Consider the following 27,900-nt stretch of genomic DNA (forward strand, 5'->3'; position numbering starts at 1 on the left):
CTATCCCTTCATTGTTAATAATAATAATAATGGCTATTTATTGATATCATATGCCAAGATACATATATACATACACACACATGCCTTTCTGTACCATAAATATGCATGTGTGTGTCTATCACCTGATTCTCACAGCATTTCAAAAAGATATTATCTATAGTTTATAGAGGAGGAAACAGGCTGAGAGAGTTAAGTAACTTACCCAAGATCACACAGATAGTAAATGATAAATACAGAATTCAAGCCCATGGTTTTAACCATTAAGCTATACTGCCTCAACAGCCCTTATAGCCCTATTCTTATACACACAGAAGTTCACTGGCACTTTGGTGCCAGTGAACAGTTTTGCTTTTCCCTTGCAGATGATTCATTTTTATTATCCACTTTTTCATTCCTCAGCCCACTGTTTTCTGGCTCGGTCTCCCAACATTCCACTAAATTTGCTATGATAAAGACTTCCAATATCCTTTTAGTTGCCAGACCCCAATACTTCTCATGCTGCTCACTCTCTCTGGGTAATCTTCTTAGCACCTACTATCACCTACACACTTATGCCTCCCAAATCCTTTCCGTACCGTGAGTTCCAAAACCAAATAACCAGCTGTCTGCCTCTCAGACAACTCTATCTGGGTTCTCACAGAAACCTCAAACTCATTGATTCCAACCCTGAACTTTCCTCATGCACTTCCTATTTTGGTGAATAACACCATTCCTTATTCATTCTTATCGCAAATGTAGGAATAATCCTTGACTTCTCCCACACCTATCATATCTGGTCAGGTATCGAGTCCTCAGCATTTCCATTAATTCTCCCCCTCCTTTCCTGCCATTGCTCTGGTTCAGGCCCTCACCATCATTTAACCTGATCACCACAAACACTGCAGTCACCAGCAACAGTCAAGCTGGTCTTCCTGCCCACAGTTTTGTTCAGCCTTCAATTTATTCTCAGAGTGCTGCTGTTGATTTTCGGTTCAATAAAAATTCAGTGAGCATCACCATGTACTCTCAGGGACCACAACAGGTGCTAGAGCTATCAGGGAAAATAAGCCACCATCCTTATTCCACTAACAAGCTTGCAGTTCAGTGGTTGTGATCTTTAGTAAATGTTACAGGAGGAATCAGGACCAGATACTGTCAGGGTAGGGATAAAAAGCTTCTCAACCAGTCTAGGGAATCAGGGCAATTTTTCTTAGAAAAGAAATGTGTTAAAAAAAAAAAAAAATGAAAGAAAGAAAAGACGTGTAAGTTGAATCCTAAAGGATGAACAGCAGTTAAACATTTGGAAGGACACAGAAGGAACACAGAGAAGAGAAGATTCAGTTTGGCGCCGTTAGAACAGCAAATAGTTCCATATATGACCTTTAAGGGGGTAAAAGCAGACACAAAAGAGACTACTGGGGTAAGAAAAGAAGTCTCATCTCACTGATGCAGTTGGAAGGGTTAGGTAGATTTACCGTTCAATTTCCTTTTCATTCCCCTCTCTGCGAAATCGCTCAATATATTCTTTGCTATGTTGTTCTTGTGTGTGACATTGCTCTTCAAATATTTTAATTGTTTCATTAAAAGCTTCAATTGCAGTCCTCTTCATCTGTATCTCCTAAAGAAGAGAAAAAGGAAAGACATACACTTTATTTATTTATTTATTGGTAACTTTGGTCTTAAAACAAATCTTATAATTCCAGTTGCAATTCCATATAAAACTGAATTTAGATGGCTAAAGCAACTCCTAGTTAACTCCTACCTTTACTACTTATATGCAAAATACATCACTCAAATCTTAAAATAAAAGAAAAATATCTGGGGCGCCTGGGTGGCTCAGTGGGTTAAAGCCTCTGGCTTCGGCTCGGGTCATGGTCCCAGGGTCCTGGAATCAAGCCCCACATCGGGCTCTCAGCTCAGCGGGGAGACTGCTTCCTCCTCTCTCTCTGCCTGTCTCTCTGCCTACTTGTGATCTCTGCCTGTCAGATAACCAAATAAAATCTTTAAAAAAACACCACCACACTATTACTTGAAATATAGCTGAGAATCACCACAAAAAGGCCTGAGTTGCTAAGAGAGATTAATCCTGAACTCTCTGAAGACAAGGATAAAATTATGCCTTTGCACTTGTTATAGTGCTGACCCCCAACAGGTGTTAAAGGAACGAATGAATAGAATGGAGGAGTTCATACATCAGTGTGCATAGCCTTATTCCCAGAAGAGTCCTATAGAGTCTATTTACTCTATCAATTCTAAAATGCATAGTTTTCCAAACAGATTCATCAATAGATTAATCTGGTTAGAAGCAGAAAAGCGTCTGTCTGGCTCAGTCAGTAGAGCATGGGACTCTTGATCTTGGGGTTGTAAGGCAAGCCAAATGTTGGGTGTAGATTATTTAAAAATAAAAAAGATCTTTAAGATGAAAACAAAGAAGCAGCAGAAAATGAAAGGGAGAAGAATAGCAGTTAAAATCACATGGAGAATAAAGTGAAAAACTAAAACTTCACAAAACAAATGCCCAGTAGGCAGAGCCATCCAACATCAGGATAAGTATTCCTACACGTTTTGAGGAGCTCTGAGGTTATTTGAAGACTTTAGCATCTGAACCCTAATTCCCCAAAATCTTCAGAGGGTTAAACTTTGTTCAATTTATATTAGAAAGTCAAGAATGATGCATAAAGTTCTAGAGAATTGCTATCCTGAATGTTTACAATTTTAAAAGTTTTGGTGCTTATGGGGTAATTCCTCAAAACTATCTAGCATTGATTAATGACAACAAATGATTACTGAGAAGCCACTGTACAGAAAGTACAATCTGGTGATAAAGAGATTAATAAAACATGAAGCCTGCCCTGCAGGTTTTAGAACACAGAGGTGAAACTGATTTCTGAACCCCAATAAGATTCTGTTTCATGTCCTGATAGACGCAATCAAGTAAGGGTGAATTAGTTATTTACCGCTATACAGAGGCTTCATGAAGGAGATAAGAACCTTATGCTGATCCGTGTGGTTGAGGTTATATCATACATATCTCAAATAGTATTGTGAACTTATTGGAATGCCAACATCTAAATAGCTACAAATTCTACAACTCTCAAATTACAGTGGAGAGTCTTGGCTCCCTTGCAAGGTCAAAAATTACCTATGAAGTTCTGGCCCTGTATCTTTAAAGACAACACTAATAATTTGCACTTTACTAACACTAGTGTTTTACAGCATGGCCCAAGCAGTAGCTGCCCCATAAACAATGCCACTATAGCTACCACAGAAACTATAAATTTCCCTGTATCTATGTCCCCTCTCTCCTTCCTCCTTTTCCAGCCCCTTAATGATTCCTTCTTATCAGCATACAAACAAGTTCTAGTAACACCACTTTGAAAAAATAATCCCTTAACCCTAAATTCTCTTCCAGTCAATTAAGTTCCTTGAACAAATAGTGTATATGGGCTGTCTTTCTTTCCTCATCTCTCATTCACATTCCAACTCACTCTATCTGGCTTCTGTACCTACCATTCCACAGAGACTGCTCTTTCCAAGGTCACCAATGATCTCATTGCCAAATTCCTGTCCCTTATCCCAATCCATCACTAAATCCTATCACTTCCTCCTAATTACCTGTGATCCAGATGCCAAATATCCCCAAACGCAGTCTATTCTTACCCTGTGCCAACTATAACTCAAGATACACAACCTCTTCCCATTCTCTGGGAGGAAATCCCTTATATCGAAGCAATCCAAACTTTATCTAAGATTTCACAGAAAAAAAACAAAAACAAAAACAGAGGAGGTCTGTAACACTTGTAAATATTTATAAACAGAGGAGATAAAGTCTTTAATCTCCCTTTAACAGTCACCTTCCCAGCACATCTCCTGTACTGGTTGCTAATCACTGCATCCCTCCCTTTCTCTCCCCACCTCCCAAAGCCTTAAATCCTCCAGAGCTCTTCTCTGCTCAGCCATTTCACGTGTTGCTCTCAGTTCTCACACAGACAGTTAGCCCTCTCCCTGCTTTGACCCAGGGGTTTTGGCTATTTCCATCTACTCCCATACCCAGCTCCCTAAACAAGGATTCCATGCCCAGAACCCAGTCTCACATCAGCAGCTCAGAACTCATATTCTGCTATAAAATCCCCAATATTACTAAGGATATGGGCAGCATTTTGTCTAGCCATGACAAGAAAATAGAAATGCAGTTCTATACAAGCCCAAGCAGCAGGCATCAGTAGCCACTTTTTCTCGCCTTTTTTACAGGAGGGTTAGTACCCTCCCCTTGACTCCAGTTCAGACCATGAGGCTGACTCCAGGGCCTTACCAAGATGAAGTGTTTTTGGTTCATTATCTTGCATAAATTCATTCAACAAATAAGTTAACACTAACTATATGCCAGGTATTACTTGCAGCATTTGGGATACATAAGTAAGCAAGCTTAGATAAATATTTCTGCCTTCTCAGAACTTACAGATTATACAGACAATAAATAACAGACATATAAGTAAGTAATTCACACTGTTTGTTAGAATTACTAAGAATCTGTAAGAACTGTTATGGAAAAAAAGAACAGTAGAGTGGGAAAGAAGGACTGAAATGCGAGTTGCAATTTTAAATCAAGTTGCCATCTGAGACTTGACAACATTTGAGCAAAGACTTGAAGGAGGTGAGGGGGTTAGCCAGGTGAGGTGGGTAGGGAATGTTTCAGGCAAGGAAGCAGCCAGTGCAAACACTCAAAGGTAGGAAGCAGGTCTAGTATATTTGAGGAACACCAAAGCGGCTGGTGTGGTTGGAGTACAGTGAAAAGGAGAGTTAGAAAAAATGAGGTCAAGGAGGAAGAGTGGCACAGATCATACTGGGTACTATAAAAAGCACTCTGGTTTTTCCTATGTGTAAACCATGGAACCAGAGATAGGCCTTAAACAAAGGAGTACTGTGATCCTACCTATGTTTTACAAGTACAGGTTTCCCCAGCATTCTCCAAATATGCAGTTCCTATGAAAGTTTTCATAAGCCAAAATGGCGTAAAGCAAAGAAGCAATTACCTTAATTTACACGGGAAAAATCTTTCATGTTCCTAGAGTCAAAAAATAACGTCTCCTGGGCTTTTTTCTGACACCTTAGGACACATCTTGCTAAGGGATGCACAAAGTAAATGGAGATAAAACACAGATGCACACAGACACAGTTCAAAGTAGTAAAAACAAGTACTAATGTAGGTCCTTCATAAAAGCCAAGTGGTGTAACCTGAACTTCCAAAATGCAGGAGATACTTGTATTACCAGCTGCTCTACTGAGAATTGATAAGGGGGAGGGGAACGTGGATAAGGGCAAGAAGATCTGTTAGGTTTCTGTGGTAAATCAAAGCAAGAAATGATAGTGGGCTTCGAACAAGGTAGTAGCAGCGGATGTGGTGAGAAGGGGCTGAATTCTGGCTACATTCTAAAGGTAAAGTAAACAGGAATTCCTGATGGATTAGATAGAAGATGTAAAAGAAAGCGTCTCAGTTGGCTTCAAGGCTTTTGACCTGAGCAAAACAAATGTGACTGCTCCAACTGAGATAGGGAAGGCAAAGCATGGAACAGCCTTGAGTTCAGTTTTGTTCACGAATTCAGTTTTGACATGCTAAATTTGAGACACCTATTAAACATCCAAGTGGAGCTGTTGAAAAGGTAGTTGGATATTTAGGAGTCTAGAATTAATTTAGAAGAAGCAGAGATGTAAGTTTGTGAATTACTGGCATACAGATGGTATGTAAAGTCATGAGACTATTTGAGATCATCAGAGAGTGAATAAGTAACCAGAAAAAAGAAGAGGACCAATGCCAAAGAGGAGAAATCAGCAAAGAAGTCCAAGAAAGAATGACCAGGGAGGTCAAATTCTCAGTTGTTTCTACTTATTTCTAGATCTGGAAGTTCCATTTATAATTATTATTATGGTTTTCTGTTCTACTTCTGATCTATAGAAATAATCATATTGTTTCTACATACAGCCATGTTTTTAATGTTTATTTTTTTAGTGTGAGATATAATAAATGCATAAAACAAATGCACAGTTGAACAAATTATTATAAAATAAACTTCCACTATCAGCAACCCCAGAAATTCTTTGTGTGCCCTTTCTGGATCATAATTTCCTGTCTCTTTCCACTCTACCTCCCTCACCTTGGTAATAACACTACCCTACCCTTTATGATGATCCATTTCCATGTTATTCTTCATGATTTTACCACTTTATATCCCCATCCAAAATTTTTTAAAAATTAACATTTGCCTAGTTTTATACCTTCTATGAGTAGACTCATAGTATATATATTCTTTTGCATCTTTAACTTAATAGTCTTTATGAGAGTAAATGTGTTGTATGTTGCCCTTTAAATAAGTATGTTCACAGGAATACAGTAATCCATCATTGCTTTGTTTGATGCAGAGAAAAGGGAAAAGTATGCCATTTTGGCAAAAGCACACTGTGTTTGATAAATGTTGTCAGAGTACTTCAACCTTTTGTGGGAAAGAGTCTCATCTCTCCCTCTGTTTCTAAAGTCAAGCATAGTATCATGCCTAGATACTACAAATGAGCTAAATTAGAATTTAGGAGATTTATATTCTAGTCCTGAATATGCTAAAATTTGGTTATGTCCCTTAATAAAGTCTTTCTATGCTTCAAGTTCCATTATAAGATGGAGATAATGGTAACCCCAGCTATATTTGAGAGAGAGAGAGAGAGAGAGAAAGAGAGAATCAGATTAAAAAAAAAAAAAAAAAGGTGGGGGAGATTATACATCCAAAAACATTTACTGAATACCTTAGTCTAGTCATGATATATTTTAACCATAGATGACAGTATACCACATACATTTTTCCCTACCTTGTTTTTTTTTTTTTGCTTAATACGTCTTAGAAATTACTCAAAATCAGGGGACACTTGGGTGGTACAGTCGTTTGAATGTTCAGCTCTTGGTTTCAGCTCAGGTCATGATCTCAGGGTCATGAGATCGACCCCCATGTCTGGTTTCACTCAGTGTGGGGTCTGCTTAGGATTTTCCCTCTCCCTCTGTTCCTCCCCCCACTCATGCTCATACACGCTCTCTAGCTCTAAAAAAAAAAAAAAAAAAAAAAAAAAAAAAGAATAAATCTTTTAAAATTACTCAAAATCAGCATATATAGGCCATCATTTTTTGATGGTTATAGAATAATTTATATCATTTTGTTTTTAAAAAGGTCATTTTCATTATATACATATTGTTATTAATGTGCATACTATTATTTCTATTATTTCTTCCTTTCTATTTGTAACTGTATTTTTCCCAAATCCTCTTAATTCTATCACCTCATACATTGCAGCATATTTTCATTAAGTGTTCCTTTCTGGTCAGTGGGTATAACCACAGCTGAAATCACTCGTTCACACACTTCTACATGCTGTCTCCTTTGCCTGAAGCTACATCATAAGCATTTCTTAGGTCATCAGGAATTCCTAAAAATCACTTAGTAATAACAGTTGCCTCCAGGGAATGGGGACTTTTATTTTGTATGCAGTAATTCATACAGAATTCAGCAATAATTTATGCTGAATTTAACACAAATATTTATATAGCTTTTGTCCTTTTTAAAAATTAAAGTGTTTTTTTTTTTTAAGATTTTTATTTATTTATTCGACAGACAAGAGATCACAAGTAGGCAGAGAGGTAGGCAGAGAGAGAGGGAGAAGCAGGCTCCCTGCTGAGCAAAGAGCCCGATGCAGGGCTCGATCCCAGGACCCTGGGATCAGGACCTGAGCCGAAGGCAGAGGCCGCAACCCACTGAGCCACCCAGGCACCCAAAAATTAAAGTTTTAAAATAATTTCTGAAAATCTATTTTCATAGCTGTATAACATTCTATTATATGTATGATCATTTCACCATCCCCTGATGTTGACCATTTATGTTGATTCAATCTGAAGAAGCATCAGTAACTTTTCCCCCATTCTACCCCAAACACTGGCCTCACAGATCATTCATCTAGAGAGCTAAAGAAATACAGAGAAGCTGAAATGTGCAGTGTAAAAAAACATACACAGGCACACCAGACATACAGCTCAAGTATCAGACAGAAAGAAAAAGTTATTAAGATCATTCTGAGTAAGTGACTTATTAAACCTGAAAATAAAATGGAATTAAACATCTCATGTAGGAAAACAGACCATTATAGAATTTCTGGCCACTGAAATCCCACACTTTTTCCCAGTCAGTACTATATTTCATATCTAATCAATAATCTTCATAGGGCAGTATCCCCTAGTAAGCCCCACAGCCCTGTAGATCCAGGTGTATTCTCTATCTTAACACTGCCCAGCACAGACACTAGCTTGGAAATAAGATCAGTGGCTTTGGGCTGGAAAAATCGATAGTATAAATATTAGGGTCAAAACAAGACCATGAGTTACAGTAATACTAGAATAGCTCATAGCAGACTAACCTTTCCACAGGTAACAATTATAATTATAAGCTATACACAAAGATACAAGAAACATGTATTTTACATTATAGTCAAACTGTCAAAAGACAGAATCTTGAAAGAAGCAAAAGAGAAGAAATTTGTCATGTACAAAGGATCCTCAATAAAATTAATAGCTGGCTTCCCATCAAAAACCATGGAGGCCAGAAGGCAGTGGGATGGCATATGTAAAGTCCTAAAAGAAAAAGACTGTCAACAAAGAATTCTATATCCAAATAGTAACATCCTTCAAAAATGAAGAAATTAAGATATTCCCAGATAAACAAAAGTTGAGGGAGTCTGTTACCACTAGATCTACTCAACAAGAAATGCTAAAGACTTTCAGACTGAAATTAAAGAACACTAGAGAGTTATTCAAAGAATAACAAGAAGAAATAAAGAACACTGGTAAAGCTAACTGCATAGAAAATATAAAGCCAAGTAGTATTGTACTTTTGGTTTATAACTCCTTTTTTTTTCTATATATGTAAAGGACAAATCCAGGGGCAACTGCGTGGCTCAGTCATTAAAAGCCTGCCTTGGGCTCAGGTCATGATCCCAGGGTCCTGGGATTGAGCCCTGCCCTGGGATTGGCTCCCTGCTTCTCCCTCTCCCACTCTCCCTACTTGTGTTCCCTCTCTTGATGTGTCTCTCTCTGTCAAATAAATAAATAAAATCTTAAAAAAAAAAACAAACGCGCCTGGGTGGCTCAGTTGGTTAAGCAACTGCCTTTGGCTCAGGTCATGATCCCAGGGTCCTGGGATCGAGCCCTTCATTGGGCTCCCTGCTCAATGGGGAGCCTGTTTCTCCCTCTTCCTCTGCTGCTCTGCTTGCTTGTGCTCTCTCACTCTGTCAAATAAATAAATAAAATCTTTTAAAAAAAGGACAAATGCATAAAACAATGATTATTAATCTATGTTAATGGGCATACAATGTGAAAATTAGTGACAATAACAATATAAAGAGGGAGAAAACAATGTATAGGAGCAAAGTATTTATATATTGCTGCAAATCTGAGTAAGTTATAGTTGAAATTAGATTGTTGTGCAGTTAAGATATTAATTATAATCTTGAAGGTATTTCCTAAGGAAAACTTAAAAAAATACAGAAAAGGAAAGAAGTGGGGCATCAGAAAAAAGATGCACTACAAAAAAATCAATTAAATACTAAAAAAAAATCTAGTAATGGTAGAACTTAAGTGCAAAAGACACATTAGACACATAAAAAACTAATAACTAAATGCCAGAAGTCAGTTCTTCCCTTACCAGTAATCAGTAATTATTTTAAATGTAAATTGATTAAACTCTCCAACTAAAAGGCAGACACTGCAGATGGATTAAAAATTTAAAACAACCCAGGGTGCCTGGGTGACTCAGTCGGTTAAGTGTCCGACTCTTGATCTTGGCTCAGGTCTTGATCTTGGGGTCGTGAGTTCAAGCCCCACATTGGGCTCCACGCCCAGCGTGGAGCCTACTTAAAAAACAAAAACAAACACAAACACACACACACACACACACACAAAAAGAAAAAATTAAAAACAACCCATGATCCACCCATATGCTTTCTATAAGAGACTTGTTTCAGATGCAAAGAACATTCATTCTTCTCAGGTATACTGGGAAACCCACAAATATGTGGAAATCAACACATTCTTAAACAGTCACTGGATCAAAGAAGAAATGAGAAATTAGAAAATACCTTGAGATAATTAAGAACTAAAGCACAGCATACTGAACTTATGGGATACAGCAAAAGCAGTGCCCAAGGAAATTTACAGCTGTCAATACCTTTTTTTTTAAGGTTTTATTTATTTGAGAGAGAGAGAGAGAGCAGGCACACACACAAGTGGAGGGAGAGGCAGATGGAGAGGAGGAGAATCCCAAGCAGACTCTCCACTGAGCATGGAGCATGATGTAGGGCTCAATGCCAAGAGACAGAGATCATCACCTGAGCCAAAACCAAGAGTTGGATGCTTAACTGACTGAGCCATCCAGGTGACAGGTACCCCTGTCAATACCTACATTTAAAAAAAAGAAAAAATCTCAGAGCGACTGGGTGGCTCAGCTGGTTAAGCATCTGCCTTCAGCTCAGGTCATGATCCTAGGGTCCTGGGATTAAGAGCCCCACATTGGGCTCCCTGCTCAGTGGAGAGCCTGCTTTTCCCTCTCCCTCTGCTGCTCTGCTTGTGCTCTCTGTCAAATAAATAAATAAAATCTTTTAAAAAAATCTCACATCAATAATCTAATTGTATACCTTAGAAACTAGAAAAAGAAAAGCAAACCAAACCCAAAGCTAGCAAGAGGAAATAATAAAGATTGGAGAGGTAAATGAAACAGAAAATAGAAAAATAGAGGAAAATCAACAAAACTAAAAATTAGTTCTTTTTTAAAAAAATAAATAATTTTAAAAAAAAGTTTTTACAGACAAAGTCTTATTTATTTAGTTGACAGAGAGAGGGAGAGAGCACAAATAGGGAGAGTGGGAAAGGGAGAAGCAGGTTCCCCACTGAGCAGGGAACCAGATGTGGGGCTAAATCCCAGGACCCTGGGATCACAACCCAAGCCAGAGACAGATGCCTAACTGACTGAGCCACCCAGGTGCTCCTAAAAATTAGTTACCAAGATCAACAAAATTGAAAAACCTTTAGTTAGACTAAGGAAAATAAAAAGACTCAAATTACTAAATTCTAAGTTTAAAGGAGAATACTACCCACTTTTCAGAAATAAATATTATAAGAAAATACTATTAAAAAACTGTATGCCAATAAATTGGATAACCTAAATGAAATGGACAAATTCCTAGAAGTATAGAATTACCAAAACTGACTCAAAAAGAAGCAGAGAGAGAGAAAGAATCTTAAACAGGCTCCAGGTCCATTGTGGAGCCTGACACAGGGCTCCATCTCATGACCCAGAGATCATGGCCTGAGCTGAAATCAAGAATCAGGTGCTTAACTGACTAAGGTGTCCAGGTGCCCCTAACCGGCTGACTCTTGATTTTAGCTCAGGTCTTGATCTCCGGGTCATGAGTTCAAGGCCCAAACTGGGCTCCGCACTGGGCATGGAGCCTACAAAAACAGACAGATAGACAGTCAGACCTATAATCCCATAAACCGACAAAAGTCTAAGACCGCACAGATTCACTAGAGAAGTTACCAAACATTTAAAGAATTAACGGGTGCCTGGGCGGTGGCTCAGTTGGTTAAGCAACTGCTTTCATCTCAGGTCATGATCCTGGAGTCCCAGGACGGAGTACCGAATTTGGCTCCCTGCTGAGTGGGGAGTCTGCTTCTCCCTCTGACCCTACCCCCTCTCATGCACTCTCTCTCTATATATATAAATAAAATCTTTAAAAAAAAGAAAAGAAAAAAAAAGAAAAGAATTAGCACCAATCCTTCTCACTTTTCTAAAAATTGAAGAGGAGGGAAGAGGGAACTTTCTAACTCATTCTATGAGGCCATCATTACTGACACTGACACCTGATCAAGAGACTACAAGAAAAGAAAACTACAGAACATCCCTTTTGAATATAGATGAAAAAATCCTCAACAAAATACTAGCAAACTAAATTCAGCAGCACATTCAAAGGACTGTAACTATACACCATTACCACATGGAATTTATCCCAGGAATGCAAGATGGTTCAACATACAAAACTCAGTCAATATACAACATTAATATACCGAAGGAAAAAACCCACATGATCAGATCATCTTAATTGATGCAAACCAAGTACTTGACAAAATCCAATAACCCAGCATGATAAAAACAATAAACTAGAAATGGAAACTTCAACATAATAAAGGCCATTGTTATAGATTGAATTGTGTTCCCACATAAGATGTGATCAGTCCTAATCCTCAGGACCTTAGAATGTGACCCTATTAGGAAACAGAGTCTTATGTGAATTAAGATGAGATCATATTGGATTAGGATAGGTCTTAATCCAATGATTAGTTAGTATCCTTACAAAGAGAGAAAACAGAGACACAGAGGGATAACATCACTCATAATGAAGGCATAAACCGGAGTGATGTGTCCAACCCAAAGAATGCCAACGACTGCCAGCAACCACCAGAAGCTAAGAAAAACAATGAACGTTCTTCCCCAGAGCCTTCAGAAAGAGAAGGGCACAACCAACAGCTTGATTTTGGACTTAGAGACCCCAGAACAGTGAGATGATAAATTTCTGTTGTCTCAGGCCATCCAGTTTGTCATCTTTGTTAGAGCAGACATAGAAAACTAATACAGCCATATTTGAAAACCACAAGATTAACATCATACTCAATGGTAAAATGGGAGAGCTTTCTACCTAACATCATGAATAAGATAATGAGACCCACTTTCACCACCTTATGCAACAAAGTACTTGAAGTCCTAGCCAGAGCAATTAGGCAATGAAAAGCAATTACAAGACATCCAAATTGAAGGGGAAGAAGTAAAACTATCTCAAATGAAATAATGTTTTTATAAAACCCTAAAGAATCCACCAAAAACTCTTAGATCTTATAAATTCAGCAAAGTTGCAGAATACAAAATGAATACACAAAATCAACTGTATTCTATACATTAGCAGTGAATAATCCAAAAGAGATACTAAGGAAACAATTTCATTTATAACAGCATCAGAAAGAATAAAACATTTAGGAATAAATCTAACCAAAGAAGTAAGAAATTCATATACTGAAAACTACAAAACAATGCTGAAAGAAATTAAAGAGGACATAAATAAATGGAAAGACATCCTTGTTCATGGCCTGGAAGACTTAATATTGTTAAGATGATAAGACTACCCAAAGTGATACATGGATTCAATGCAATCACTATCAAATTCCCAACCAGATTTTTTACAGAAATAGAAAAACTGAACCTCAAATTCATCTGGAATTGAAAGGCACCCAGAATAGCCAAAACAATCTTGAAAAAGAACAAACTTGGAAGACTCACACTTCCTGGTTTCAAAGCTTATTACAAAGCTATGGTAATCAAAACATATCCTTGACATAAGGACAGATATATAAACCAAAGGAATATAATAGAAAGCCCCCAAATAAACCTTCACAGCTATGATCAATGTCTCACTTCAGCAAATATTCCAAGTTCATTCAATGGAGAAATGGTGTTGGGACCACAGCCAACAGAAAATGTATTTTCACGTGTAAAAAAATAAAGCTGGAATCTTTTTTTTTTTTTTTTTTAAAGATTTTATTTATTTGTCAGAGAGAGAGAGGGAGAGAGAGCGAGCACAGGCAGACAGAATGGGGCAGAGGCAGAGGGAGAAGCAGGCTCCCTGACGAGCAAGGAGCCCGATGTGGGACTCGATCCCAGGACGCTGGGATCATGACCTGAGCCGAAGGCAGCTGCTTAACCAACTGAGCCACCCAGGCGTCCCTAAAGCTGGAATCTTAACACATATAAAAGTTAACTCAAAATGGATCAAATATCTAAATTTAAGAGTAAAAACAGTAAACTCTTAGAAGTAAACATTGGAGAAAGGCCTTATGACACTGGATTTGGAACAAGTTCATGAATATGATACCAAAAGCATAGGCAACAAAAGAAAAAATAATGGATTTCATCAATATTAGGAGCATTTGTGTGTCAAAGGATACTATCAAGAAAGCAAAAAGACAACCTACAAAATGGGAAAAATACCTAAAAATCATGTATCTGATAAGGGATTAAAAAACCTAAAACTCAACAATAATGAAAACAATACCACTTCATGACTGTTCGGATGGCTATAAAAAATTGAAGATAAAAGCACAAAAAAACCCAAGTCTTAGGATGAGAAAATCCTGGAATCTTTATGTATTGCTGGTGGGAATGTAAAATAGTTTTGACAGTATGGAAAACAGTTTGGCAGTTTCTCAAAAGATTAAATACAGAACTGCTATATGATCCAGCAATTCCATTCCTAGGTATATATCTAAAAGAAATGAAAGCAGAGACTTGAACAGTTATTTGTAAACCAATGTTCATTATGCACAACAGCCAGAAACTGGAAAATGACCCAAATGTCCATCAACAAATGAATGGATAAACAAATGTCATATACACATACAATACAATATTATTCAGCCATAAAAATGATATTTTGATATATGCTAGAACATGGATTTTCCTTGAAAACACTATAACTAGTGAAGTAACCAAAGGACAAATATTGTATGATTCCTTTTATATAAAGTACCTAGAATAGGCAAATATTAGAACAATAAATTATGGGGTTAACATATAGACAGAAAATACATGACAACAATAAGAGGAGGAAAAAGAATTATGTAATAGCACAGTTATTATGTTCACATGCTACGTGGTACAGTATGAATTTAAGTAACTGTGATTAAGAATGCATGTTGTAATCCTTAGAGCAACTTCCTATAGGAAAAAAAAAGAGAGACAGACATAGCTAAAAGTCCAGATGAGGAATCAAAACAGAATACTAAAAAATGTTTAATGCAAAAGACAACACTGAAAGAGTTGAGGAACAAAACAGATGGAGCAAAAAGAAAACAAACAGCGAAAACGTAAATGTAAACCCAACCATATCAATAATTACAAGATATACAAATGGATTACACACTCCAACTAAAAGGCAGAGATTATCAGGCTGGATTAGAAAGCCAGACCCAACTATATATTATTATCCATCCATAAGAAATGCACTTTAACTATAATGGCACAAATAGACTGAAAGTAAAAGGACAGAAAATAAATAAATAAATAAAGTAAGTAAGTAAGTGAGTAAGTAAAAGGACAGAGAAAAAAATATATCATGCAAATACTGAGTGTACAAAAGCTGATGGGGATCTATTAGAAAAAGCAGACTTCAAGACGAGGAAGATTACCAGATATAAAGAGGAATATTCCATATTTTTTTAAAAAAGATTTATATATTTATTTGAGAGAGAGAGAGTTGGGAGGGGGCGGTGCATGAGGGGCAGAGTGAGAGGAAGAGACAGAATCTCAAGCAGTCTCAGTATGGAGGATGAGGGGCTCGATCCCACAACACTGAGATCGTGACCTGAGTTGAAATCAAGAGTCCAGCACTCAACCAAGTGAGCCATCCAGGCACCCCAAGGAATATTTCATATTATAAAGGAGTAAATTTACTATAAATGTATAAGAACTTAATAGAATTTCAATACATAAAAGGCAAAAGCTAACAGAACTAAAAAGAGAAATAGACAAATCTACATTTGTAACTAGAGACTTTAAGATTCCTAATTAGAGGACTTGGGTGGCTCAGTCGTTAGGTGCCTGCCTTCAGCTCAGGTTATGATCCCAGGATCCTGGGACTGAGACCCCCATCGGGCTGGCTGCCCACTTAGTGGGAAGCCTGCTTCTCCCTCTCTCACTCCCCCTGCTTGTGTTTCCTCTCTCACTGTCTTTCTCTGTCAAATAAATAAACAAAATCTTAAAAAAAAAAAAGACTCCTAATTAACTGATGATACCAGCAAAAAAAAAAAAAAACAGTAAAGATATAGAATACCTGAATGACACTATAAATCACTTTGACCTAACTGATATTTATAGAGGACTATACTGACAACTGAAAGAGCACTATACCAACTTTACTAGTCTTTGTCAGTGTGCAAGTTAACTAAGATAAGGCATGTACTAGGTCGTAAGTCAATAAATTTCAAAAGACTGCAACCTTAATGAGTATGTTCACTGACTACAAAAAAATTAAACTAGAAAAGCAAAATCTAGAGAAGCCCCAAATATTGATTTTTTATTTTATTTTTATTTATTTTTTATTAACATATAATATATTATTTGCCCCAGGGGTAATGATTCCTGTTCAGCAGGGAGTCTACTTCTTTCTGTGCCCCTACCCCTGCTGTGCTTGCTCTCCTTCAAATAAATATATATTTTTTTAAAAGTAGTTCTAGGAAAAGAACTAGAAAAAAAAGTTCTAGGAAGAAAAGTAGATTATTCTTCAGAATCTTGTTCTATTACATACATATGATAAAAGAAATCTTACTGATTATTTACATTTATGATCTTAGGGTGCCTGCGTGGTTCAGTTAGCTAAGTGTCTGCCTTCAGCTCAGATCATAATCCCAGGGTCCTGGGATGCAGCTCCATGTCGGGATCCCTGGTCAGCAGGAAAGTTGGCTTCTCCCTCTCTCTCTCTCTGCTCCTCCCCCTGCTTGTGCGCACTCTCTCTCTCTCTCTCTCTCTCAAATAAATAAACAAAATCTTAAAAAAAAAAAAAAGACTTACAATCTTAAAATTGTGATTAAGACTCCTGGTGGTCTCACAATTCCCATTAATTCCTTCTTCCTCAGTAAACTCTCAAATGTTAGTTGGGTATATCTGACCAAATAAAAATTAGCTTTCTTAGCCTCCCTGCAGCTAGCTGTAATCTGCAGCTATGTCTTACCAGTGGGATGAAAATAGAAGCAGTGTATACTTCTAGGAAGTAGCCCTAAAAACAGGAAACTTTCCTTTCTCCTTCCTATTCTATCCTGTTTGCTAGAATATTGTTGTGATGGCTGATAGTGGAGTAAGCCAACTTGTACAGACGGCGAAGCATCAAAACAGAAGAACCCTAAGCCCTAATGACTATGTAGTCGACATAATATCCCTGGCACTGTGTCTATACATGAAAGAAAAATAAATCGCATTCTGAAATCTTTGCTATTGTTATTTTTTGTCATTTTCAGTCGAACCTTATCCTAGTTAACACTAACTGAAAAAAATTAATAAGAAAAACAATAAAAAAGTGATTTATGAATGGGAGAAGAATCTGTATCATCACAGTCTCAAAAAGACTGCTGAAAATATTAAGACAGCTAAGGATTGGCAGGTGAATTACAGAAAATCTGAAGTAACTGTACCACCGCATACTTAACTGGCCTAAACAACAAAAATTTACTAACCTGGGATGTTCTGGTATATTCCTCATATAGCCTATCATACTCTTTACTCTTTTCCTGATACTGAGAGTGGTACTCTTGCAGTTTTTTACCAACTGCATCAATGTTGTCTTCTTTTACCAGCTGATCCTGTACAGTTAAACACAAGAAATAAAGGATGTTAACAATTATGACACGTGAATTTTTCCACATCTATTTATTTTTAAATTGCTTTTCTACTGTAAGTTTAAGCCACTGTATTAAGCATGCAAAAGCACTAAATCCTTTTTTTAACTCTCAGCCTTTAGATCACATCAAAATAGTTAATACTTGAAAAATTAAGAAACAAAGTATAAATAGGAAACAGAAACAGAAGTATTTTTATACAAAGTTATTAAGTACATGCAACAAGCTATTAAGGACTAGTAGCCAGAAAATAAGTTCCAGAAATATCTTAAATCTTAAGTGGGAAATTTAAAATGACTAGATTTGTTCTTTTTTAAGCCTTGTAAATTAAAATGAAATGATGTTAAAAATTACTTGAACAGCTATCAAGAACTTCTATAGGGGCATGTCGGTGGCTCAATCAGTTAAGCATCTGCCTTTGGCTCAGGTCAATCTTGGGGGTCTGGGGATCAAGCCCCACACTGGGCTCCCTGCTCAATGGGGAGTCTGCTTCTTCCTCTCCCTTTGCTCCTCCCCCACTGCTCATTCTCTCTCTCTCTCAAATAAATAAATAAATAATCTTTTTAAAAAAAACTTCTATAATCATACCTGTTGGTATCTGGACACTGGGTACATTAGCTTCACATCAAGTTTGGGATTGTACTGAGCAAGAGATTCATGATGATAGTGGTTAATGAGCTCCACCACAGAATTAAATGTCAGAGGATCAGAAAAGCCGTATTTACCATCTCGATGATAGATCTTTATTAATTTATTATTGCCTCCCTTCCTGTGAACAAGACAGCAACTGTAGATTTTTTTCCCCAAAATTCTATCAAAGTACTACTTTCATATGGAGATATAAAAGTATAGTGTCATGTAATAAACAAGTTTTACTATGTTAATGAGACTGGAACTGGTAAAAAGGCATATATAATTATGTGTGTAAAAATATATACAATATCTTGTTATTTTTACAACTATTTCATTTATCTATAAAATATCTTGATTACTAAAGGCAAATGTACCTATCCAGCAGTCAGTATCAACAAATTTAACAAAAATAATCACTTAAGAAAAATAACTAAAACAGAAGTAAATTACATCTTTTGTTTATTTTCTGAATGGATTTTCTAATTTAAATTCTAATAATATTTTTTCAGAAAGAGCAGAGACAATCTCTTTGGGACCTAAAGATGCAAGGTTGTATGTCTGTGGGGGGAAGCAGAAGCCATCTCTGTATGAAGGGGGATGATAAACATTGAGTCACACATAATCACCAACACCCTCCAGGTTTTATTGTGAATGCACAAACATGAATGATTTATAATTGAGTAATTAATCTAGCACCTTACATTATTTTGTCTTTTATATTTGCTTATAATTCTTAGAAATGACTATTTATTTAGACCATCACAATAGTTAAATGATTCAACTGTCTTTCAACTGCTTTCTAAAGTATAGCTTTTGAAGAGCCATTTATATTAGAATGAGGTAATTTGATGCTTAAATAGTTTAGACCACTTTTGCTTATTGAATCATATCCAATGGTCCCTTAAAGATAATTTATAACCAAAGCTTAAAATGGCAGTGTTTTCCAAGTTCCACACAGTGTAATCAAACCACAGCAGGTTGATTCATTCTATCATAGCAAAACACTGCCCTATTCCCACTCAACTCTTCTTCTAACAGCATGCAGACTTAATGGGGGGAAAAAATACGTCTCCACATCTCTTTATGCCACGCTATTACACATGATAAATGAGGCACTGGGATTTGTGAAAGGTCAAACATAACAGGTTTGAATCTATGGAATGATTTAATAATGTTTATACAAAGTCGGTATTTAGATGGATGAAGAACTATTCCTATAAAATGCATATTAGAAGGACCACCTAATCATATGTAGTTATTATAGGTATGTACACCCAGACATATACTCACAATAAATGCAGGCTGGTCTCTCTGCTAGAGAAAAGTTAAAAGGCATGCATTCATTCAAAATAACTTTATTTGGGGCACCTGGGCAGCTCAGTTGCTAAAGCACCTGACTTGATTTCAGTTCAGATCATGATCTCAGGGTAGTGAGATTGAGCCCCGTATCTGGCTCCACGCTGGGCATGGAGCCTGGTTAAGATTCTCTCTCCCTATGCCCCTCCCCACTCTAAACAGAACAAAACAAAACCCAAAAAGCTTTATTTTGATTATTATATATGCCAGGAACCATATGAGGTACAGTTCACATAAGGATGAACAAGCCAGACTTAGTTTAAAATAGAACATAACAATAAACAGCTAGATGTATCAAATGGTAATAGGGCCTATGGAAAAAAATAAAGCAGAGTAAAGGAAAGCGATCATTCTGGGGGTGGAGGGTTTGCTATTTTAGATGTTGCACAAGAAAAAACACTCTATTCAGGTGACATTTAAGCACAGTTCTAAATGAAGTGAGGGAACTAGCACAGCAGATACCTAGGGGGAAAGTTTTTCAGGCAGAGGGAACAGAAAGAACAAAGCCCCTGAGGTAATAGCTTGGTTGGCATGATCAAGGAACAGCAAGGAGGCCAGTGATGCTGGGGCTGAATGAGCAAAAGGGAGAGTACTAGTAGGAGAGAAGTAAGAGCTGTAAAATAAGCTCAGATCATATAACAGTTCTGTAAGCCAATTTATGGGCTTTGGCTTTTACTGAGTAAGATGGGAAGACACAAGAGGATTCTGAGTGGAATGATATCATCTATCATGTATTTTAAAAGGCTCACTCTAACTGCTGGGTTGAGAAGAAACTGGTCAAAGTGAGCAGGGGTAGAAGGAGAAAGATCAGTTGGGAGACTATTAAAATAATCTAGGCAAGTGATGATGGCATCCTGAACAAGGATAGTAGCAGAGGAGATTGTGAGCAGAAGAGATTGTGAGATCGTGAGATTCTGAATATATTCAGAAGAAAGCTGACAAGACATACTGATCACATGGACAGGTATAAGAGAAAGAGACAACATAGAGATGATTTCAAGCTTTTTATCTTAAGCAATCAGAAGAATAGAATTGTTACTTATTGAAATGAAGAAGAGTATATGAAAAGAACATGTTTAAAGGGGGAAAATATTTTGTTTTTAGACATGTTAAGTTTGAGATGCTAGTGAACATCTGAGGGTAGATGATCCAGCAGTCTACTTGGAAGAATCTAAAGTTCAGGAACTGTCAGCCTATATATTACTTGAAATGAGCATAGTTGAACAAAAGAAGAGGTCCCAGGTCTAAGTCCTGGGGTTCACCGATGTTTAGCAGTTAGGAAGATGACGAAGAACCAGCCAAGGAAACCAAGAGCAATTAATAAAGTTAAAAGAGAACTAAGAGCATGGTGTATTTTTAAGAAAGCATTTCAACAAAGAGAAAATGATCAACCAGTTAAAAGATCTCAGGGCTTGGTGAAGTAGAGATCACTAAATGATCTTGATAAAATAGTTTCAGTGGACTGTAATTGATTAGAGAGAGTGAAAGGAGACAAAAAAGAAATGCCTACAAGAACTGTCTTGAGGAGTATTGCTATTAACAGGGAGCAGAAAAATAGGGAAGTGATTAGAAAGAGATATAGGCTCAAGAGAATTTTTTTCTTTTTTTAGATTTTATTTATTTTAAAAGATTTTATTTATTTATTTGACAAAGAGAGAAAGAGCACCAGCTGGGGTAGGGGGAAAGAGGGAGAAGCAGATTCCCCACTGAGCAGGGACGCCAACCCAGGGCTCCATCCCAGGACCTTGGGATCATGACCTGAGCTGAAGGCTGAGGCTTAAGGGACTGAGCCACCCAGGCATCCTTCTTTATTATTCTTAAATGGGAGATAGTATCACATATTTATATGTTGAAGAACAGCTCAGTAGAGAGACAAAAACAGATGATGGCCTTAGAAAAGGGACAAGATAATTCCTAAGGGTGATGTCCTTGAACAGAATAGAGGGATGGGATGGGATTTAGCCCACAAGTAAAAAAAACTTTTACAGTCATCCACCAGAAGAAGAGAAAGAGGGCATTCACATTCAGGTGTAAATATGTTGATAGCTGTGACAACAGGACCAAGAGATAGATATCTTTTGACTATCTCAAAGTTATCAGTGAAACAGAAAGCAATTTCTTTTTTTTTTTTTTTTTAAGATTTTATTTGTTTGAGAGAGAGAGAGCAGGAGAGAGCACAGAGGGAGAGTGAGAAGGAGAAGCAAAATCCCTGCTGAATAGAGAGCCTGATGCAGGGCTTGACCCCAGGACCCTGAGATCATGACCTGAGCTGAAGGCCCCTCGTGCCCCAAGAATGGTGAATTTTCAATTATATTTCTCTCTCCCTCACTGTACTCTTCTTTAACAGAAGAATCATGCTATTCCTAATCATATCCTACAACCTGGACTAATGCCTGGCATATATCAGATTCCTAAGGATTAACTATCCCGAGGCACCTGGGTAGCACAGCTGGTTAAGCACCGGACTCTTGGTTTGGCTCAGTTTGTCATCTCAGGGTTGTGAGATCAAGCCCACACGGAGCTTGCTCAGCAGAGTCTGCTCAGCGCAGTGTGTTTATGACTCTCTCTGCCCCTAACCCCTGCTCGCTCGCGCTCTCTCAAATAAATAAATAGCTCTTTAAAAAACATTTTAAATATGCAGATTTTCTACAATGAATACTATTTTAAAAAATGGTTACTGGGGGCACCTGGGTGGCTCAATCGATTGATTGGGCATCTGACTCTTGGTTTCAGCTCAAGTCATGATCTTGGTTCATGGAGTCAAGCCCCACGTCAGACTCTGAGCTCAGCACAAAATCTGTCTGTCCCTCTCCTTCTGCTCCTCCTCTGACCCACACAATCTCTCTCTTGAATAAAATCTTAAAAAAAAAAAAAAAGTTACTGAATTGGAAAACTTCTATTTCCTTATCAGTTACCCCTCACAGTCTGATTTCACTCTCATTCCTCTCATTTGAGGGTCACCAACAACTTTTTTTTGAGAGAGAGAGAGAGAGCATCAGGGGGGTAGATGGCAAATGAAGAGAATCTTCTTTTTCTTGAAAGATTTATTTATTCATTTATTTATTTATTTGAGAGAGAGAGACAGGGAAAGTCAGAGAGAGCACAAAGGGAGAGGAGAGGGAGAAGCAGGCTCCCCACAAAGCAGGGAGCCCAACTCTGGGCTCGATCTCAGGACCCTGGGATCATGACCTGAACCCGAAGGCAGATGCCTAACCTATTGAGCCACCCACCTGCCCTGGGAGAGAGAGAATCTGAAGCAGGCCCCATGCCAAGCACAGAGCCCAACCTCACACCCTGAGATCACAACCTAAGCCAAAATAAAGAGTCAGACACTTAACTGACTGAGCCACCCAGGCACCATGAGGGTCACTAACAACTTTTACTAAATTCAGACTGGGCCTGCCTCCTCCCTCTACCCCAGGCTCAGATTCTTTGTAGTGCTGAGATTTCTACTTTCCCTTCCTTCTCCCCCCTACCATCTGTTTTTAATATTTTGTCCTCCCGTGACTTCTATGACATTACACTTTTCTCTCAAACTCTTTTGACTCTTCTTCCTCTGTTCCTTCCTGCTGCTAAACACAGTCCCTAGAAATATTTGCCTTCAGCCTCTACCTTTCCTTCCCTCTACATACTCTCTCCTTAAAATCCCATTTACTCTATGTAGATGGTACCTGAATCTTTTTCTAGTTTTATGCTCTCCTCTAAGCATTAAATCTGCATTTCTAGCTATACTCTAGATATATTTTTACCTGGAAGTTCTGGAGCAGGTAAAAATCAACATCTTTCCCTGTTCTCTATAAAACAACTGTTCCTGACTTGCCTATTTCTATAAATGGCACATTCATTCTAAGCCCAGCAAGCTCAAACCAGTCATCTTTAACTCTCCCCCCAACCTCATACCTACTCTATTATTAAACCCTTGTGCTCTTAGCTCTATATCGCCTCTTACTTTGACTCCTCAACTCCTTTCCTAGAGCTGCTCTCCTAGCTAACAGTGTATTCCACCTTTCCATCATTTCATTCCCCTGCTTAAAACACTTTCTTCGTTGTGGTTTCTGTGGTTTGGGGTTTTTTTGTTGTTTTTTTTTTTTATTTTTGCTTAGAAATAAAATTCAAATTCCTTACCACAGCTCATTAGGCTCTATGCGTCTGCTCCTTCCCACTTTCAAGTTCATCTCCTACCACTCTGTGGTTCACACTGTAAGCCAGCCACAGCAATCTTTGTATTCACTGGATCCACCAAATCTTTCCAAAAATCAGTGCTTGGCATTTTCTGTTCCCTCTTCTTGGAACACTTTCCTGGCTGGTTCTTACATATCCTTACATATCTTACATATCCAAAGGTAGGTCATTTCCTCACAGAGGCCCTCCTTCTCAAAATTATCTTAAATTCCCTCTCCCTATATCCCTATCACATAACCCTGTGTATTTCTTATATAGCATTTCATATACTGTGAAGTTATTTTTTATGTGTTTTTGTGTCGTCTTCTCCTCTATTCCTACTTCTACCTCCAAATATAAACACAATAGACAGGAGACCATGTCCAGCTTGTTCATCATTTCCTTTTCCTAAAACAGTACTTAGAACATTGTGGGCATTCAATAAATATTAAGTGGTTAAAGAATAAATTTATTCTGGATCACCATTACCTCTCAATTCATAATAGTCTGTTCTAAAATTTTCTTTTTTTTTTTTAAAGTAAGCTCTACGCCCAAAGTGGGGCTTGACTCATGACCCTGAGATCAAGAGTAGCATGCTCTACCAACTGAGCCAGCCAAGCACCCCAATGATTCATGATATTCTAACCCTTTACTAGTATCTATCCTCTTTTATTCTTTCTTTTCAAATGTAGTCTGATCATATACTTCCCTGATGAAAAAAATGCAATGGTTTCCTCTGCCTACCTATAATATTAAATGCAAACTCCACATTTTAGAATTCAAGGCCCTCCTTAACATGAGCCTTTTCTAACCCTGCATCCCCGATCACTTATTCCTCTTGTTGACTTGGCCCTCTAGCCAAATGGGACTGCATCTCAGAGAACAGGGCACACTATAGTTTCTCACCTCCATATCTCTGTTCCTATTGTTACCTAATCCTGCAACTTTCCCTCCCACTTTTACATAGTCAAACCTATTCCCTTCTTCCAGATACATGGCAATGCAATTTTTTCCATGAAGGGCAGCTTTCTATATTCTCTCAACAAGATATCTCTTTCCTTCCTTTCAGCCCCCAAAGCACATTGTTTGAACTTCTCCCATTATTTTGGTTTAATTCAAAGCAATTTTCTTATTCCCGTTGCCCTCACCAGATTATGGCTACTTTGAAGCAAAAAATGTTAACTCTTTGTTAGATCCTCTGCAGAGTAATTAGTGCTGAGCTATGAGTATCTACTAAACCCTAGTAAGACCATCACTTTTCTGCCTAACAAAATCTACCAAGGCCCAGCTAACCTGTCATTTCCTCTAAGAAAACTTCTCTTTGGGGCGCCTGGGTGGCTCAGTGGGTTAAGCCGCTGTCTTCAGCTCAGGTCATGATCTCAGGGTCCTGGGATCGAGCCCCGCATCGGGCTCTCTGCTCAGCAGGGAGCCTGCTTCCTCCTCTCTCTCTACCTGCCTCTCTGCCTGCTTGTGATCTCTCTCTGTCAAATAAATAAATAAAATCTTTAAAAAAAAAAAAAAAAAGAAAAGAAAACTTCTCTTTGTCTTTCTCTTATTTATTCTTTCTTTTCAAATAGTTACTGGGTACCTACATGTCAGACATTCTGCTAGATACAAAAAATTTTAAAATATTCTTGCCAATGTCCATGGACCAAAGGACAAATAAAACGTAGTACACACATGCAATAGAATACTATTCAGCCTTAAAAAGGAAGAAATGTATGACATGCTACAATATGGATGAACCTTAAAAACATTACTTTATATAAAATAAGCCAGACACAAAAGGATAAATATTGTATGATTCTACTTATATGAGGTACCTAAAATAATCAAATTTGCAAAGACAGAAAGTAAAACAATGGTTACCAGGAGTTAGGAGAAGGGGTAAATGGGGAGAACTCTAATATAACACTACAATGCATTAAGGTATAGTATGTATGTATCTCTCCTATTCCACCATTACACACCAAATTATGAACTCTTGAGGGTAAAACCACATCTTATTCATGCCCTTATTCCTGGTCCTACCATAATACCTAGCACAACAATAACCCTCTAAACTTTAAAGCTGCCCAACAATAGACTGGGCTGCCTCAAAGGGAAGATGCTAGCTCCCTCTGACTGAAAGATCACAGGAAAGCTCAATGACTCTGAAAAATGTTTGCAGGGAATTCCAACATCTGCAGAAACCCAGTTGAATGAGGTAGCATTAATGATCCCTTCCAGCTGTAGGTCTCTAGCATAAGAATTCTCACGGTGGCTTTGAGTGGGAGCCCTTGCCAGCTTTTGTTCCTGAACAGCACTGCAACTTCAGGTAAGTAACAGAACTTTTGCAGGTTCTTTTTCCTCAGCCCAGGATACAAAAATTGTTGCTTTTAGTTAGTTGCATTTAGGAATCTAACCATCATAAAAGAATGCCTTAGTGTGGGATTAAAACCATTTTTCAGATAAATGAGGACATTGATTCTGTTAATAAATATTTATTAGGCATCCATTGTTTAATGCCTATCCATTATCACACATTGCAGTCTGGAAATATAACGATGATCAAAAAAGTCCCCAATAGCAGAGAACTTAATTCTAGTGGGGTGAGAACTACAAAATGGCAAAGGAGAAGAAAATACAGAAGTGGCCCAAACAGAAAATTAAACTGAGGCACCATACATCCTTGGAGAGCTACTTTGGATAGAGTAGTTCAGGAAGACCTGAAGAGGTGGCAACTATGCAGAGATCTGAATGACAAAAAGTAAACAAAGATGCAAAGATCAGAAAGGCCTATTGCAGAGGCCCTGAGGGAGGCATAAGGCTCACTTGCCTGAAGTATGAAAAGGCTAGAGAGGTTGAATGTAGGGGGGAGGGAGGGGAACGAAGTTTAAGAAGCAGACCAAGTCCAGGTCAAATAGAGTTCTGTAAGCTAGAATAAAATCCAAATTCTTTACCTTAAGTGCAGTAGGGAAACTCTTAAGAGAACTTTAAGCAAGGGAGTAATCCAGACTCATTCCTTAAAATGATCACTCTAGTAGTTTCTGTGCAGAAAATGGTCAACAGGGGTGGGGAAAGTTAGAAACTGTAAGATGCTGAGAGGCCTGTCAGGAAATGACTGCAAAAGATCAAGCAAGATGACAGTGGGCTTACTGTTGGGTGGTAGAGAAGTATGATGAGATTACGAATATAGATTTGGAGGTAAAGTTGGCAGGACTTGTTCAATGATGGATCTGGATGTGAAGATGGGGGAAAAGAGGGGGAAAAGCTGTAACTTGAGTACTGTAGAAATGGTGGTTCTATTTCTGGAAAAAAAAAAGTAGAAAGAAAGAAAAAAAAAGTAGAAGAGAAACAGTTTGGGTAGGAAGAGTTGGGTTAGAAAATAAGAATTCTTCTTTGACCATGTTCAAATTAATATGTACCCTAGTTATGTAAGTAGCAAAGTCAAGTAGGCAAGTGGATATATGCATGTGGAGATCTGGAGGTCAGAGCTGGAGATGGGGTTTATGAATCATCACCATTTAATTGCATATTAAAGCCATGGAACAGGACAAGCTCACCTTGGGAGAACCAATACAGAGAAGGGAAGGAGGCCCAACTCCAAGCCTGGAACACTTAACATTTAGATATTGAGCAAAGTAAAGGCTGACCTAGAGTTAGGAAGAAAATCAGGAGTGTGATGTCACAACAGTCAAGACAATAACCTGTTTCTAGGAAGAAGTGCCGATGACTAAAGCTGCCAAGAGGTCAGGTGAGGTAAGAGGAGAGAAGTGGTCATTGGTTTAACAGTCCTTATGAGAGTGGTAAAGACAGAAGCCGGACTACAGCAGGGGAAAAAAAACTAAGTGAAGTGAATCATTACAGAATTGTGTTTATTCCTCAGCATAACTAAAGTTCCAGGGCATTAACTTCTTATAATGTCTTTACCAGAAACTCCAAATTTCTAGCATAAAATACATGATTTTTCCTAAAGATAGTAGGCAGAAAGGCAGCAAAGAATCAGATAAATCTGAATCTGACTCCATCCTCTGCCATTTACTAGCCATATGTCTTTAGGAAAGTTTCTTAACCAAGTTAAGCTTCAGTTGCCCCATCTATAAAATGGAAATATTAATAATACCTAATTCATAAGGTTGTTGTAAGGAATAATAAGATATTGCATGTAAAATGCGTAGCACAATATTGCTGCTATTTTCATTATATTTTTCTTTAGGTAGTCCCTTTTTTAAAAAATCACAGTACTTTATTGTAATTAGACTATTTTAATTGTT

General features: G+C 37.8%; 1 protein-coding gene across 5 annotated transcripts in view; it reads right to left on the reverse strand.

Moving 5' to 3' along the window:
• LOC111143470 (phosphoinositide-3-kinase regulatory subunit 3) overlaps window positions 1-27,900 on the reverse strand; it is a 163,215-nt gene that overhangs the window by 17,048 nt on the left and 118,267 nt on the right. For all 5 annotated transcript variants that reach the window (XM_022497240.1, XM_022497238.1, XM_022497241.1 and 2 more), the window contains exons 4-6: window positions 18,083-18,263; window positions 17,333-17,458; window positions 1,455-1,597 (exon numbers count right to left, since the gene is read on the reverse strand). In XM_022497240.1, the coding sequence (XP_022352948.1) occupies window positions 1,455-1,597; window positions 17,333-17,458; window positions 18,083-18,263 (450 nt within the window). The remainder of the gene's footprint in view (window positions 1-1,454; window positions 1,598-17,332; window positions 17,459-18,082; window positions 18,264-27,900) is intronic.

The sequence above is a fragment of the Enhydra lutris genome, unplaced genomic scaffold, assembly GCF_002288905.1.
Source record: "Enhydra lutris kenyoni isolate GAN:26980312 unplaced genomic scaffold, ASM228890v2 scaffoldscaffold9, whole genome shotgun sequence".
Classification (NCBI taxonomy): Eukaryota; Metazoa; Chordata; class Mammalia; order Carnivora; family Mustelidae; genus Enhydra; species Enhydra lutris.